Raw genomic sequence first — 16,793 nt, 5'->3', positions numbered from 1 at the left:
GACAGGGACCTCCTACAGTTAGAGGCCAGACACCCATTCACTCCCAGAACATGGACACCCCCTCCCATCTCTGTCTTGTGACTGTCTTCTCTCCCTGGAAGGCCTGGGTGGGCAGCCTGTGTCCTTCCTCTTCTCTCAGAGATCCGACCTGGCACAAATTCTGAATCACCAACCCAGGTGCAGTTACGACCAGAGGAGCTCAGAGCCCTACCCTGACCTCAAAAGACATTAGGAGGTGACTCCACATCCTGAGGGTCCCTGGTCTGTGGGGACATCTGCTATGTCTCCCTGAAGACTTCTCAGCAGCCCAAGGAGTCCTGGGGAACAAGGGGAACTTCCCCGGGCAGATGAGACAGGAGAACCTAGGATCTGCCTTTGTCTCCCTGGGGCTAAGGGTCTCCTCCCCTTTAACAGAGGCAGCCCTGGGATCCCTCAGCTGAGTCTCTGGGTGGAGGTGTTCCAGCTTCTGGTTCCTGTGGGGAGACCTAGAGCAGAGGAGAGACAGAGACACAGATGACTTGGATGCAATCACCCCTCCCCTCCCTGCTGTGATGGGGAGACAGGGCATTGTGGTGCCCAGCCTCCCAGGCCAGTGCCTTTTCCCCAAAGTCTCAAGAGACCCCTACTAGGTCATTCCTTGAAATCTCGAGGACAGAGAGCTCCTGCTGAGGGAGCACATCCTTCTGGGAGGACAATTTTCCTGCACAGGATTAGGAATCTTCTCGGCAGTGCCTGTCCTCTCGCTGGGCTCATTCTGCCCTGGGATGGAGTCAGGTAGTCTAGGACCCACAGGGACCAGGACCCAGGCTGACTAGACCCTCACCTCTGCCCAGGGCTCAGGGACACTCATCCTTTGGAGCCTGGTCAGCATCCCTGGACAGCACCTCAGCATCGCCTCCAGGGGGCGACATAGGGACATGCAGCCAACACACAGGAAATTAAACCCTGAAGCTGGCTTTGGCTAAGGAGGTGGAGGGGAAGCCTGGTTTCCATCCCCTTCTCCAACAGATCCTTCTGGGTCCCTCCCATGTGTCTGTTCTGTCCTGCCCTCCTTCTAGGGCCCTAGGAGAACACTGATATGTCGGGGTCCCTGCACAGCTCCCCATTCCTTGCCTGGCACCACCCGTGGGGGAGGCAGGGTGACCACAGGAAAGTCCCCCAGGCAGAGGACACGGGGTGCCCGGGATGCTCAGGAGCACATGGACAGTCTCTGGGCTACAGTTCAGCCAACAGACATGGAGGGAGGGTCTACCTCAAAACCTTCCTGGGAGCCCCAGCCACCTGACCTCCCACCACCTCCTCTCTTCCCAGGACACCCAGGAAACCCCCTTCCCACCTGAGAACTAGCTCCTGAGACACCTGGTCCTGGGTCTCTGTCCCTGGAAGCAGAGAGCCGGCTGGGGACACCCAGGGATGGACACTAGGTCCCTCACCAGTCACCCAGCCTGCCCCTTTCTCACCCCCCGAGTCATCTCTGAGACCTTGCTGAGGGGAGTCAATCCAACTCCCCAGAGCCTGTGAGAACACTGGGGAGGCCGGTGCCCAAGTGGGCTTCTCTGAAATAATCCCCTGTATTTGGGGACCCTGGGGCATTGTGTGTGGTGCTAACAGACTCAAGGCCAGGACACAGCAGAGGCCAACTGGGAGTAGGGAGAAGGGTCATCCTCTGAGGGAACCGGATCCCCCTCAGTCTGGCTATTCACAGTGTGCTCCCTGGGCCAGAACAGAATCACCTGGGAGCTTGTTTGAGGCTGACTCTGGGGTCCACACTACACCTGCTGAGTCAGAATCTGCATTTTCACAGGATCTGCAGACCCTCCGTGGGCACAGGAGAGGGAGAGGTGGCCCCACCCCCACATCATGGGGTCTCCGCCTGGCTGGGCATCTGCTGAAGCAGCATTTCTAGGTGTCACCTGGGCGTTCACAGTCTTCATAAAGTTCCACAGGTGACTCCAGTGCACAGTGGGGGTGACATCCCTGTGATGAGAGTTCCTGAGGCAGCCCCCAGGCTCCTGCTCTGAAGAGAAAGCCACACGGGAGGAGAGAGGGCTGTGGGGGCACTGACCCTGCACTGTGCCCCCGAGCTGTGGGGGTCACCGGACTCCAACACCACAGGCTTGTGCTTGTCCAAACAAGGGCGTGTGCGCGCTCTTGCATATGGTGGGAAATCACAGCTGAAGAGGGAGAGGCCTCAGCAGTTCCCAGAACCGAAATGTAGACAGAAATGAAAGGGGAAGAAGGGGACAAGGGATTCAGGAGGAACAGGTGGGGAAGGAGGGTAGGAGACCTGGCAGAGACCCCGCCCCCTGGCCCACGTGACCCAGCCCAGAAATCCTGCCCCCAGAGGCCACTCAGCACAGAGGGAGAAAAGACAGGAGAGCTGAGAGGACAGGACAGCAGTGCTCCTGAGCTTTTCTGGAAGAGAAGCTCTTCTCACAGAGGGAGGGAGAGCGGGCAGCAGGCACCATGGAGCCCCCCTCGGCCCCTCCCCGAGGAGGACTCATCCCCTGGCAGGAGCTCCTGCTGGCAGGTGAGAGGGATGATTCCTGGGAGGGGACGGGAGGATGGGAGACAGAGGTGGGCTGTGGTCTCCCGTGGAGGACAGGGCTCTGAGAGGGGACAGGAGAGCAGGGCAGGACTGGGGAGCCGGCTCAGCAACAGGAAAATCTCATGATCTGGAAGTGGTGAGCCAAGGGCTGTTTCCCAAGTTATTCATCACTGAGGACTGAATTTGTGAAACTGATGATACCAACAACCAAGGACCCTAATCGCTGCGCCTTCCCACCAGTCTTAGATCCTGACAGACAAACGCCAGACGCAGAGGATACTGGGGACACATTCATGCAGCCCCGGGTGCCTGCAGCCTGCCCCACCACTGGGGTACAGCACAGATCAGAGGAGTCCCTGCCTTCCCTGAGCTCACTTCTATGGGGAGGAAGACAGACATGCAGAGACATCTAGAATGTGAGGTCGGGTACTGACAAGCACCAGGAAGGGAACAGAGCAGTGAAAGGTCAGAAGGTGAAGACAGAGGGTCTTTAGAGGAGGGGGTCAGGGCAGGCCTCTCCCCAGGACCCCCTGAGTGTGAGCAGATATCTGAGGGCAGGGAGGGAGTGAGCGACAGACATATGAGGAACGGTGTTCAAAACAGAGGAAATATAGTTTAGAGGCACTGAAGTAGTGTGGTCATGCCGCTGACCTTGATCAGCAGGAGACACACACACACACACACGCACACACACACACGCACACACACCCATGCACACTCACACACAAGCCCCGAATGGGGGATTAACACCGATCTGTCTCCAGAGCCCCATCTTTCCCTCCCAACACATAGTTCCAGGCACTGATCTGTCTCCTCTCTTCCCTCCTAGTCTCACTCTTAACCTTCTGGAACCCGCCCACCACTGCCCAAGTCACTGTGGAATCGGTGCCGCCCAATGCTGCTGAGGGGAAGGACGTTCTTCTGCGAGTCCAGAGCCGGCCTGGGGATCCTCTAGGCTATAACTGGTTCAGGGGGAACACGGTAGCGCCCAGCCGTCAAATTGTATCATATGCAGTAGCCACAAAAGTAGCTACCCCAGGGCCTGCACACAGTGGCAGAGAGACAATATACCCCAATGGGTCCCTGCTGTTCCAGAACATTACCCTGAAGGACACAGGATACTACACCCTACTAATCGTGAGGAGAGATGGTCAAGTTGAAGAAGTAACTGGACAAATCCGCATATTCCGTGAGTAATTCCTCTCTCACCTCTGGTGTTGGGTGGGGTGAATTCTACGTCACACCCACGGATTCACAGGCCTGGACAGGGCCTCCGTCCCCCTCGGCATTATGTCCCATGTTGAGGTTCGATCATTTAGTGTGGAACACACACAGTGGAGACAAACTTCCCAGGGTCGGAATTCCTTTCTCGGGATTCAGACTCTGGGATCCTCTGAGGAAGACCCTGCAGGACCCAGTCAGGACCAGGCCTGAGGGGCCCTGGGATTCTCCCCAGAGCTCAGCTCAGAAAGCTCCTGCCCAGACCACTGCCTTGGGGCTCCGGATCCTAGTGAGCCTGGGGGTCTGTGCCAGGATGGGGTTAGGATCCCGGGCAGAGCGGACTGGGAACAACCATTTCCCGGCTGCCCGAGCTGTTGTGCAGCCAGTGCTCAGTCCCAAAGGCCACATCTGGGGAGGGCAGAGCCTGGTCCTTCACCTGAGACTCAGCATGGACAGCACGCATGTAAAATGTCCCCAGTCCATTAGCCAAGTGCTGTGGGGGACCTGGAGGACTGCACAGGAAGGTCAGCGCCCCCAGGGAGGAACAGAGCAGAGAAGTGCTCCTGGGGTCTCCTCCTCCACCAAGAATCAGGCCCAGGGGGCCTTTTCTTGTGGAGAGGAGCAGTCACGATGCCATTTGCTTGCCAGCTGCTACAGGCCAGATTGAGGTCAGGGATTTGAGTTCCTTTAAAGGTTAATTCACGGGGATGGCAAGTAGAGATCATTTGTCGTTATTCCTACTGCATTAAGGGGAAACTGAAGCACAGGGAGACACAGTCACTGAGTCAGGGTCACACAGACTGATGACAGCAGATCAGAGTTCCCCGGGTTCTGTGTGCAGACACAGCACCCTCCTCTCCTCCATCAGAGGGAGGGATGCAGGTGTGGGCAGTGAGAGCAAATGGAGGCTCACTCCGTGTTTACTAGACAACCATGCGACCTGCATGAGCAATCAGAGGCAGAATGACCTGACCACCCCTCACGTGGCGATCCTCCCCTCCCTAGGCTGCACTTGAGATCGGATTGATTCCTGCTGTGTTACTGTTGGTCCCACTGGGTGTCAGCGAAAGGACTTGCCTTGTCCTCCCGACTCTGCACCTGAAACCAGCCCAGGGTCCACATATAACAAACTCAGTTGCTTTTGTTTAGGAGGGAAGGAGTGAGTGGTGTGGGTATCTCTCTAGCTGTGGGCAGGGAGCCTGTGTGGCCAGAGCTCCCAGGATGCTGCACCCAGGACGCCTCTTTGAAGAGATGATGGGTCATTCGTCCCTCACCACCCCTGCTTCCTGCTCATCCCCTCGCTCTCTGCTTGGTCACTGGACTCAGCCCTGCCATGGATGGGGTCCCTGCCTCATGGTACTCATTATCAAACAGTGGGGCAGAGCTGTTCCCTGCAGGACCTGGGGCCTGAGTACTGAACTGACCTCCAGCCTTGTTCCTGGTGTCCCCGGGTGTCCTTTCTGCTCAGACCTCATCCCCAGGCTGGACTGTCAGGTCAGTGAAGAGCCAGGAGAGGTCCGGGGCCCTCTGTGACTCTGTCCTGTGTCTTCCACGACCCAGTGCTGCTCTGTAACTGACATTGCAGAAGCCTGTGCTATCAGACACACAGAGCAGGGGCTTTACTTTCTCTGAGGCTCAGATGTTCATGCATTTGTCTTGAGGTACAGAGACCTGCCTTATGCTTGAAGGACTCAGTTTGGCTGAGAGCTGAGAGATGCCAATTCTGATTCAAGATCCTTGTGAAGGAATCACAGGTACCATCCAGGGTAATGTTCTCTCTCTTGTCTGCACAGTGGATTTACCCAAACCCAACATCACAAGCAACAACTCTGACCCCGTGGAGAATGAGGATTCTGTAGTATTAACGTGTGAACCTCAGACTCGGAGTACAAGCTTCCTGTGGTCAGTAAACAGGAAGAGCCTCCTGGCCAGTACCAGGCTGGAGCTGTCCCTGGACAACAGGACTCTCACTTTACATCATGTCACAAGAAATGACACAGGACCCTATGAGTGTGAGACCCGGAACCCAGTGAGTGCCGGTCGTAGTGACCCATTCACCCTGAATGTTCTCTGTGAGTAACTTCCCTTCCTACCTGGCCCACGCTGCCAGCCCAAATCCACACTGCCAGAGGCCAGGCCACATCCATCCTTCTGGGGTCCGAGTCCATGCCTCTCAGCTGGACCCCCAGGCTGGCCATGGCTTCTCGTCCCCGGCAAACCTGGGCAGACCCAGCCTAAGCTAGGACAGGGAGGGGACAGGCTGCTCCTTGCTGAGAGGGTCACCAGCCTGTGAGGGGACACAGGTGAATGTCTCAGACTCAGGCTCAGTGAACACAGGGGTCTTCTGGTTGGGACTTTTTAAATTGAGGTTGGGACCCAGCTCAGAGGGACACTGTGGCCCCAGTACAGACCAGGAGTTTCCCCTTCCCTCGGATTACATCACCTGTGGCTTTATTCTGTTTGCTCCAGATGGCCCGGACGCCCCCACCATTTCCCCCTCAGACTCCTATTACCGTCCAGGGGCCAGCCTCAGGCTCTCCTGCCACGCAGCCTCTAACCCACCCGCACGATATTCTTGGCTTAGCAATGGGAGGCCCCAGCCATCCACACAGAAGCTCTTTATCCCCAACCTCACTTCGAATAATAGTGGAGCCTATACCTGCATCGCCTCTAACTCTGGCACTCGCCTCAATAAGACCACAGTCAAGTCTATCACTGTCTCTGGTAAGTGGATTCCTGGAGCGTCTGCGCTGATGCTGTGGTGAAGGTCTGTCTGGCTTTTAGAAAGGAGCCTAGAAGAAGTTGTTTCCCGTGTGCTTACAAGCAAATCCCAAATCTGTCCCTGAACTCTCCCATTACATGTCTGCAGACACTTCCTCCCCTTGCTCTCTAATTTCTCACGGCAGAGCTTGGATCCAGCCTGGAATGTGGAGAGGGTGTTTCTCAGCTCCAGAAAGCCCCATGCCTAAAAGGGGGCTTTGCAAATGGGGAAGAAGATGGATCCTCTGGGCCAAGTTGCTTTTTGTTGTTAAATTGCAGAAGTCCTTTAAATAATCCGGATATTAACCTCTTACCGGATATGGCTTGCAAATGTTTCCTTCCAATCCATGGGTTGCCCTCATATTTTCTTCATTAGTGAACTTTAGTTGACACACAATGTGGCATAGTTTCAGGTGTACAACATAGAGATTGGACAACTCTGTATGTTATGCTCCATTCAACACAATGGAGCTCCCATCTGTCCCCATGCAGCCCCATTACAATACCATTGACTATATTTCCTATGCTGTATATTTCCTCCCTATAACCTGTTCATTACATAACCAGTGCTACCACTCTCCAGATTGTGTCTTGTGATGCACAGAAGTTTTCCATTTTGATGCAATCCAATACATCTATTTTTTTTTCTTTTATTGTCCTTGTTTTTGGTGTCATATCTACGAAATCATTGGCAAATCCAGTTTCAATAAGTGTTTGCGTTACATTTGTTTTTAGACTTTTACTTTTTGTCTCTTATCTTTAGCTGTTTGACCTATTTAAGTTAATTTTTGTACATGATGTAAAATCAGGTCCAACTTCATTCATTTGCATGGATATTCAGTGTTCCCAACACCATTGGTTGAATAGATATTTTTCTTCGTTGAATGGTTTTGACAACCTTCTAGAAAATCATTGGACCATGTATGCCAGTATTTGTTTCTGGGGTGCCTATTCTATTCCATTGGTCATATGTCTCTCTTTATGCCAGATCTCCATTATTATCAGTTTTTTTTAAAGATTTATTTATTTATTTGACAGAGATAGAGACAGGCAGCGAGAGAGGGAACACAAGCAGGGGGAGTGGGAGAGGAAGAAGCAGGCTTCCAGCAGAGGAGCCTGATGTGGGGCTCAATCCCAGAACACTGGGATCACACCCTGAGCCGAAGGCAGATGCTTAAGGACTGCGCCACCCAGGTGCCCCTCAGTTACTGTAGCTTTGCAGTCAGGTTAGGAGTCCTCCAACTTTGTTCTTTTTCAAAATAAGTTTGGCTATTTTAGGCCCCTGAATTTCTGTGTGAATTTTTGGAAATTCCTATTTCTGTGAAGTATTTCTTTAAGTACTTGATTGGGAGGTACCTGGCTGCTCAGCTGGTTGACCATGCGACTTCTGATCTTGGGGTTGTAGGTTTGAGCTCCACATTGGGTGTAGAGATTACTTAAAAATGAAACCTTAAAAAAGGAACTTGGTAGGAATTACATTGAATCTGTGGATCTCTTTGGGTAACACTGTCATCTTAACAATATTAAGTCTCATCATCCATGAACATGGGATGTCTTTTCATTTATTTGTGTCCTCTGTTATTTCTTTCAGCAATGTTTTATTGATCTCCATAGACAGTCTATTGACTGATTAATTAAGTTAATTACTAAGTATTTGATTCTTTTTTCCTAAGTGTTTTATTCTTTTTAATGTTATTGCAAATCGAATTGTTTTCCTAATTTCTTTTTTGGGGTACTTCACTGTTAGTGTTAGGAACACAGTGATTTTTCTATCTTCACTTTGTAGCCTGCAAATTTGTTGAAATTGTTTATTAGTTCAACAGGTTTTTTTGTGGAATCTTTAGGGTTTTGTAAATAAAATTTCATGTCGCCTGTAAACAGATAATTGTACTTATTTTTTTTTCCAGTTTGATTGCATTGTGGTTTTTTTCCTCCTAATTATTTTGAACTGGACTTCTGTACTGTGTTGAATACAGGTGGTGAAAGTGACATGTTTATCTTCTACCTGATCTTAGAGGAAAGGCTTTCAGCATTTCATCATGGAGGGTGATGCTAACTGTGGGCATTTCATATAAAGGCTTTATTATGAGGCTGTAATTTCCTTCTATTTATAAGGGTGCTAGTATTCTGTATACAGTAACCACTCTACGGTTGTTCACCATGAGAGTCAATACACAGATATGGAAGTAAGAGTCTTCTTCAGAGTGAGAAATCCTGTAGATTGAAAACTTTTATTCCTAAGGTAATGAAGACAGGGCAGGCAGCTCTCATTCCCTAGTAAATTATAACAGTGTAAATGGCTTCCCTATTTTACATGAAGCTGCCTTGGACACAGATAGAAGAGCTCCGAGTCTTCCTCCTCCAACGTACATGGAAAGGTATATAAGGAACAAGGCCTGATCTTTTAACGTGACAAAAGGTCAAGAAAGTCAGGCAGAAGCCAATGGGAAAAAGTTTCTCATGATAATAAGGTTGCGGGGGCGCCTGGGTGGCTCAGTCATTAAGCGTCTGCCTTCGGCTCAGGGCATGATCCCAGGGTCGTGGGATGAAGCCCTGCATCAGGCTCCCTGCTCTGCTGTGAGCCTGCTTCTCCCTCTCCCACTCCCCCTGCTTGTGTTCCCTCTCTTGCTGGCTGTCTCTCTCTGTCAAATAAATAAATAAAATCTTAAAAAAAAAAAAAAAGATAATGAGGTTGCAGGGCACATGAGCAAAGATGTTCCTGGTGCTGATACTACAGAGATCTCCAGGCAGAGCAGACACATGACTGAGGGTCAGAGGTGGATGTATAGCCCTCTCCTTACATATCGTCACCTGAACAAAGAGTCATCCTTCTGCAGACAGCAGTGCCATCTTCTGGGGCACCTTTACAGGGCTCACTGGAGCCCTTGGAGTGGCCGAGATATCAAAGGAAGGAGCGAAGCCCAGGCCCCGGGCCCATTCTCATTCTTTCACCTCCTGTGTTTCCCCACAGAACCAGTATCCAAGCCCTTTCTCCATGCTAGCAACACCACAGTCACAGAAGATAAGGACTCTGTGGTCCTGAACTGCTCCACAAATAATCCTTGGGTCTCCATCCAGTGGTTCTTCAATGGCCAGAGTCTGAAGCTCACAGAGAGGCTGAAGCTGTTGCAGGACAACAGCACCCTCATCATACGCCCTGTCAGGAGGGAGGATGCCGGGAATTATGAGTGTGAGGTCTCCAACCCAGTCAGTTCCAGCAAAAGTGATCCCATCAGGCTGGATGTGAACTGTGAGTGACCCTTGACCTCTCCCCCTTCCTCCCTGTATATTTCATGGCAGGGAAGGTGAGATGGATGCAGGCCTGGACGAGGTGGGAGCCTCCTTCAGAGCCTCTAGCGCAATGTGGGTAAAATTCCCAGATATTAGATGAATCTTATTAGCATCTTGGTTCTGATATGTACCAGCTGTTGGACCTCGGGCAAGATGCACAAACCCTTGAACCTCAGTTTCCTCATCTCTAAAACTGGAAAGAACAGCTGAATCTTAGGGCAGTTATGAGGGTTGTTAATATGATTTCATGAGATGAAATCTTGAGTCAGCATCATACACAATCTTGGGGCTCAATCGAATTTAGCAGCTATGTTCTTTTGTTATTAACGTTTTTGTTACTAGCTGTAATGTCTCAGGGAATTCAGATTAAGTGTTGTCTGATCACGATCCAGCTCTCTGACCTTCTTTGGTTTACTGAGGCTTTAAACACTCAGATGCTCATTTTGCACAGTGGAGATGAACCTGGCCCCCTCATGGGCAGGGAAGCAGCAGATAAGATGTAACGCATTTCCCAGATCCCTGAGACAGAGCCAACCTCGAAAGCAGTCAGCTAATATTATTCTCTTTAATCATTGTTGAGTGGACAGTTAAGGGCATCCCTCCAAGACCATCAATGGTGATGGAACAGAAGACACAGGGGAAGAGGCATCATGTGAGAGGAAAATAAACAGGATGCCACCGCAGGCTCGGGGAGTGGGGAGATAACGTGAAGATTAAAGCAAGGCTAGGGTTTCAGTGTGAGGAACAGAAATGCATTGGTAGAGGGAGTGGGAACACTGTGGTGACAACACACACACCAGTAGACCTCAGTGGCCTTTTCCTTCCTTCTTAACCAGGCCCTTCCCCCACGGCCCTTCCTGGTTTCCCCATATTTGACTTTGGACTCATTCCCCTCCTTTTCTCTTCTTATTTCAGATGGAAGAAGCACCACAGGTCTCCCTGTGGGGTCCATCATTGGCATTGCAGTCGCGGTCCTGGTCGGACAGGCACTATAATTCCGCCCTGGAATGTCTCCTGCTCCACACAGTTTTTTCAGAGTTCCCACAGAATTTTCAAGATAGGTCATCACAAAAACATACAAATTCATCCGTAGAATAGAGAGGGAATATCCCCCCAACTCATTCCAAGGTTAGTATAACCTTTATATTGAAATAGGAATAACAACAAAAGTACTAAAAGAGGAAATATCAGGCCAATCATATTCATGAACAGAGAGGCAAAAATGCTAAACAAGGTATTCTCAGACCAAATCCAACAGTATATAGAATCAGACAGTACACCGTGACTAAGTTCTAATTGTCCCAGCAAAGCAAAGGTGATTCAACGTTAGAAATTTATAAACGGGGGGCACCTGGATGGCTCAGTCAGTTAAGGAGCCGGCTCTTGCTTTCGGCTCAGGTCATGATCTCAGGGTCCTGGGATTGATCCCCATCTTGGGCCCGAGCTCACAGGGGAGTCTGCCTGAGGATTTCTCTCCCTCTCCCACTGCCCCTCCCCTCTCTCAAATAAATAAATAAATCTTTAACAAAAAGAAATGTATAAATGGAAGAGGGCAGCCACTTCTAGGGTGCCAGCAATGTTCTGTTTCCTGATCTAGCTGCTAGATACATGGGTGTGTTCAATTTTTGAAAATTCAGTAAGAAAAACACTTCATTCTGTAACAGTCCCCCTACCGTCTCAATTTTTTTCGTGATATGGACTTTTCGAAAAGACCAGATCAGACATGTTGTCTCATAGAACACCCACATTCTTCCTTTGTTTCCTATGGTGTCATTTCACTCGCTTCTCTAAACCCTGTATTTCCTACAGATTGGAAAACAAATCTCAAAGCTTGAATAGATTCAGGTTATATTTTTTGTGGCAAGAATGCTTCCTGGGTTGTATATGCATCATTTCAAGAGGAACACCCTAATTGGTTGTCTAGACCTTATGCTAGTGTAACTATTTTGGTGACATAAAAATTGATCAGTGGGCAATTGTTTTAGGTTTTTATTTAAATTCCAGTTCGTTGGGACACCTGGGTGGCTCAGTGGGTTGGCGGTCTGATTACTGGTTTCAGTTGGGTTGTGATCTCGGGGTCATGGGATTGAGCCCCTTGAGGGGCTCCGTGCTTGAGGGGCAACTTGCTGGAGATCCTCTCCCTCTGCCCCACCCCCACTCTCTCTTTCCCTCTCTCTCAAAAAAAATAAATCTTTAAAATTCAAAAAATACAACAAAACAGGGGCGCCTGAGTGGCTCAGTCAATTAAGGGTCTACTTTGGCTCAGGTCACAATCCCAGGGTCTTGGGATCCAGCCTCCTATCAGGCTCCCTCCTCAGGAGGAAGTCTGCTTCTCCCTCTGCCTCTCCTCTGCTTCTGCTCCCTCCCCCCTTTCTCTCTCAAATAAATAAATAAAATCTTTAAAAAAATAAATAAAATAAAATAAAATAAAATAAAATAAAATAAAATAAAATAAAATAAATTCCGGTTAGTTGACATACAGTGTATTATTACTTTTAGGAGTACAATATACTGATTCGACACTTCCATACATCACCTGGTGCTCATCGCAGCCGGTGCTCTCCTTAATCCCCCTCCCCTATTTCACTCATTCCCCCACCCACCTTCCCTCTGGCAACCATCAGTTTGTTCTTGATAGTTAAGTGTCTGTTTCTTGGTTTGCCTTTCTCCCTCTCTCTCTTTTTCTCCTATTCTAATTTGCTGTTTCTTAAATTCCACATGACTGAAATCATATGGTATTTCTCTTTCCCTGACTGACTTATTTCACTTAGCATAATACACTGTAGCTCCACCCACATTGTTGCAAGTGAAAGATCACTCTTTTTAGTGGCTGAGTAGTATTCCATTATAGATATTATATATACATATATATTCCATTATATATATCTAGATAGATCTAGATAGATCTATATCTATATATCTATATCGATATCTATATATATCTATCACATCATCTTTATCCATTCATCAACTGATAGGCATTTGGGCTGTGTCCATAGCTTGGCTATTGTAAATAATGCTGCTATAAGCGTCAGGTGCGTGTATCCTTTGAATCAGTACTTTTGTATCCTTTGGGTAAATACCTAGGCGAGCACTTGCTGGATCACTGGTAGATCTACTTTTAAATTTTGAGGAACTTTCTGCTGTGTCCCAGAGTGGCTGCACCAGTTTACATTCCCACCAACATGGAGGAGTGCTCCCCTTTCTAATCAGGGGGAAATTTTAGTGCAAAGACAAATTTGTATACAGAAATCACAAGATTAGAAAACTCTCTGCCTGCTGTTCTTCTGGAGAAATACCCAGAAATGGGATTTCAACAGAATGAACGCTGTCTATGGCAGGCCCACAGCTAACATCATACTCAGTGATGAAAGGCTGAAAGCGTCTCTATTAGAGTCAGAAACGTGGCAAGGGTGCTCATCCTCACCACTTCTATTCAGCATAGTACTGAGAGTCTTAGCCAGAGCAATTAGGCAAGAAAAAGAAATAAAAGGCATTCGAGCCAGAAAAGAAGCAGAATTCTCTTTGTTTGTAGATGACATGATCTTATATAGAGAAAACTCCAAAGGCTCCATGAAAAAACTGTCAGAACTAATAAACAAATTTAAGGACGCTGCAGGATGCAAAATCAATCTACAGAAATCATGCATTTCTATACACTAACAAAGAAACCTTTGGCAAACTACCTGGAAAGTAAATAAAAGCATCCCATTTCCAATGGCATCAGAAATAATGAAATGCTTTGTTCTGATGGGACACTGAGGGGTGGAAGCAGGCACCTGGGGAGGCAGGGAGTGGTCCAGACTATAGTGGAAGAGGCAGGGGAGCTCTGCTCCATGGGCACCAGGGATGCTGCCTGGGACGCAACCCCCACCCCCGCAGACTATGGGTAAAGGAATAAGCAGAAGAGAAGCAAAGACAGACACCATGGCTTCAGTGTCTACTCACGGGAAGGAAGACCAAGGTCCCCATTTGCCACCACCAAGAACACAAAGCATGGTGTTTTGGAGCCCTGCCCAAAGATGCACTTGCTGGTCTCTTGGCATTTAGCTTTGCAAAGGTGTCATACCTAGGAGAATGCCAGAGGAAACTCCATTCCTTGGACCATCTGCTCTTTTTCGGTCCAGAGAATAGCAGGAACTGCTGCTTATGTGTGAAGAATGCAAAATAAAGGATGCATTAAATGAAAGGGGATTCACAGCCTTCACCTTCCTCAACTCTGCATCTATGGCTTTTGAAGTTTCTTGTGCTTCTGAATTGGTACACACTTAAGATTTCAAGTGTACTTTAATATACTTAGAGTGGGACAGAAATATTGTGATACTCTCACTCTGTTGGGATGCTTTCAGTGGGAGATAATGAAATTGAACAGCAAATGTTTTCCTACTGTTTAAGAACCTGTTGAGAGAGGCGCCTGGGTGCCTAGCCGTTAAGCGTCTGTTTTCGGCTTGGGTCGTGATCCCAGGGTCCTGGGATCGAGCCCCGCATCGGGCTCCCTGCTCGGCAGGAAGCCTGCTTCTCCCTCTCAGACTCCCCTCGCTTGTGTTCTCTCTCTTGCTATCTCTCTCTCTCTCTCAAATAAATAAAATCTTTAAAAAAAAAGAACCTATTGAGATGCTCTCCACATGGAAAAGAAATTATGTTGCAACTAACTTGTTTATAGCTAAGTAAAGAAATTCTGTCTTCTCTGAAAAAAAGAAAGAAAACAAAGAAATAATAAAATAATTTGGGCTAAATGTAACCCAGGAGGAGAAAGATCTTCAGACTGAAGAGCACGAGACATTGATGAAAGAAATTGAAGCACAAACAGATAAATGAAAAGATCTCCCCTGTCCATGGGTTGGAAGAATTAATACTGTTAAAATACCCATACTACTCAACATGACCTATGGATGCAAGGTGATCCCCATCAAAATCCCGCCAGCATTTTTCAGAGAAAGACAAAGGGCAATTCTACAATTCGGATGGAACCACAAAATATGTCAAATAGCCAAAGAAATCTTGGGCAAGAAGAACAAAGCTGGAGGCATCACTCTTCCTGATTTCAAATTACATTTCAAAACCGCAGTAATCAGAGGGGTATGGCATTGTGACAGCACCCCACCAGGTTTAAGGGTTCACTTGCTTCAAGCGTGTGCACCCCTTGCTTGCTGACCTAAGTCCCATGACTTCTGTAGTAGAACTAACTTACTTTCCTTTGATTTTGCAGACCACGGGCCTCGAGGAGTGAAGGACCAAGTTTTCCCAGGAAATAAGGCCTGTCTACATTGGAAAACAGCTGCCCCGGGTGCCAGCAAGTCTGTTCAGGGTCATGTCCACATACTACCAGCCCACCTGCTTCTCCTGCAGGCAGCCGCACTCCCTTTTCTCATGCCTTTCCCTTTTAACCAGCTTCCACCCTCAAACCCCTGGACGGGGAACATGATCTTTGACACATTGGTCCACTGTCTTCCCAGCATGCTGGCTTCCTGAGTAAAGCAATCTTTCCTCACCTACCATCACTTGTCCCTCATGTGTTGACTTTTGAGGTGTAAGCAACAACCTGAGTTTGGAACCAGTCTCAGTCAGGTAACAGTATTGACAGAGAGACAGAACAATGGAACAGAACAGAGAGCCCTCAGTAAATTCCTGCATATATGGTCATGGGATCTTTGACAAAGGTGTCAAGAATACACAGTGGGAAAGGATAGTCTCTTCGACAAACGATGTTGGGAAAAGTGGATATCCACATGCAAAAGAATGAAATTACACATTTACTGTACACATGCACACAAATCAACTCAAAATAGAGGTATGACTTAGATATGAGACCCCAAACCATAAAACTCCTCAAAGAACACATAGGGGAAAAGCTTGATGACATTGGTCTTGGCAATGACTTCATGCATGTGATATCAAAGCACAGGCAACAGAAAAGAAAATCAACAAATCCAAAATTTGACTCTATCAAACTAAGAAGCTTCTGCACAGCAAAGGAAACCATCAACACAATGAAAAGGCAACCAGCCTAACGGGAGAGAATCTTTTCAAACCATGGATCAGATAAGGGGTTAATATCCAACATATGTAAGGAACTCCTTCAACCAGATAGTAAAACACAACAAACAAATAACCTGATTTTAATGGGTTGAAGTCTTGAGTGGACATTATTTCTATAGCAAATAGATGTACGAAAAAAGGGAAATTCAAATCTAAACCACCATGAGGTATTACCACACACATGTTGCAAGTGCTATTATTGAAAGAAAAAAAAAGACAAGTGTTGGTGAGGATGTTGGGAAATTGGGACCCTTGCAGCCTGTTGCAGAGAATGCAAACTGGTGCGGCCACTCTGAAAATTGTATGGAGGTTCCTCAAATAATTAGATCCAACTACACTAAGACCCAGCAACCCCACTTCTGGGTATTTCTCCAGAAGAACTGAAATCAAGATCTGAGGAGAGTTTAGCAAACCAGTGTTCATTGCAACATTGCCTGTGAGAACACTGGGGAGACCAGTGCCCAACGGGGCTTCTCTGTTTCCAACAGAAATAACCCCTGGATTTGGGGACCCTAGGACTCTGTGTGTGGTGCCCATAGACTCAAGGCCAGGACACAGCAGAGGCCAACTGGGAGTAGGGAGAAGGGACATCCTCTAAGGGAACCGGGTCCCCCTCAGTCTGGCTATTCACAGTGTCCTCCCCGGGCCGGGATGACCAGCATCACCTGGGAGCTTGTTAGAGGCCGACTCTGGGGTCCACACCACACCTGCTGAGTCAGAATCTGCATTTTCACAGGATCTGCAGACCCTCCGTGGGCACAGGGAGGTAGATGCAGCTCCACCCCCACATCATGGGGTCTCCGCCTGGCTGGGCATCTGCTGAAGCAGCATTTCTATGTGTCACCTGGGCGTTCACAGTCTTGATAAAGTTCCACAGGTGACTCCAGCGCACAGTGGGGGTGACATCCTTGTGACAAGAGTTCCTGAGGCAGCC

The 16,793-nt window shown here is 48.6% G+C and overlaps 1 protein-coding gene across 1 annotated transcript; it reads left to right on the top strand.

Moving 5' to 3' along the window:
* The first annotated feature begins 2,454 nt into the window (after positions 1-2,454).
* On the top strand, positions 2,455-11,272 carry LOC113249696 (carcinoembryonic antigen-related cell adhesion molecule 6-like). The gene is given in 7 exon segments (XM_048223652.2): positions 2,455-2,530; positions 3,378-3,737; positions 5,563-5,841; positions 6,239-6,493; positions 9,501-9,779; positions 10,736-10,812; positions 10,814-11,272. Coding segments are annotated over 7 exon segments (1,419 nt in total). The 5' UTR covers positions 2,455-2,466; the 3' UTR covers positions 10,919-11,272.
* The last annotated feature ends 5,521 nt before the right edge of the window (positions 11,273-16,793 follow it).

Source organism: Ursus arctos, unplaced genomic scaffold (assembly GCF_023065955.2).
Source record: "Ursus arctos isolate Adak ecotype North America unplaced genomic scaffold, UrsArc2.0 scaffold_19, whole genome shotgun sequence".
In the NCBI taxonomy this organism is placed as follows: Eukaryota; Metazoa; Chordata; class Mammalia; order Carnivora; family Ursidae; genus Ursus; species Ursus arctos.
This window is presented reverse-complemented; position numbering and strand designations above follow the sequence as displayed.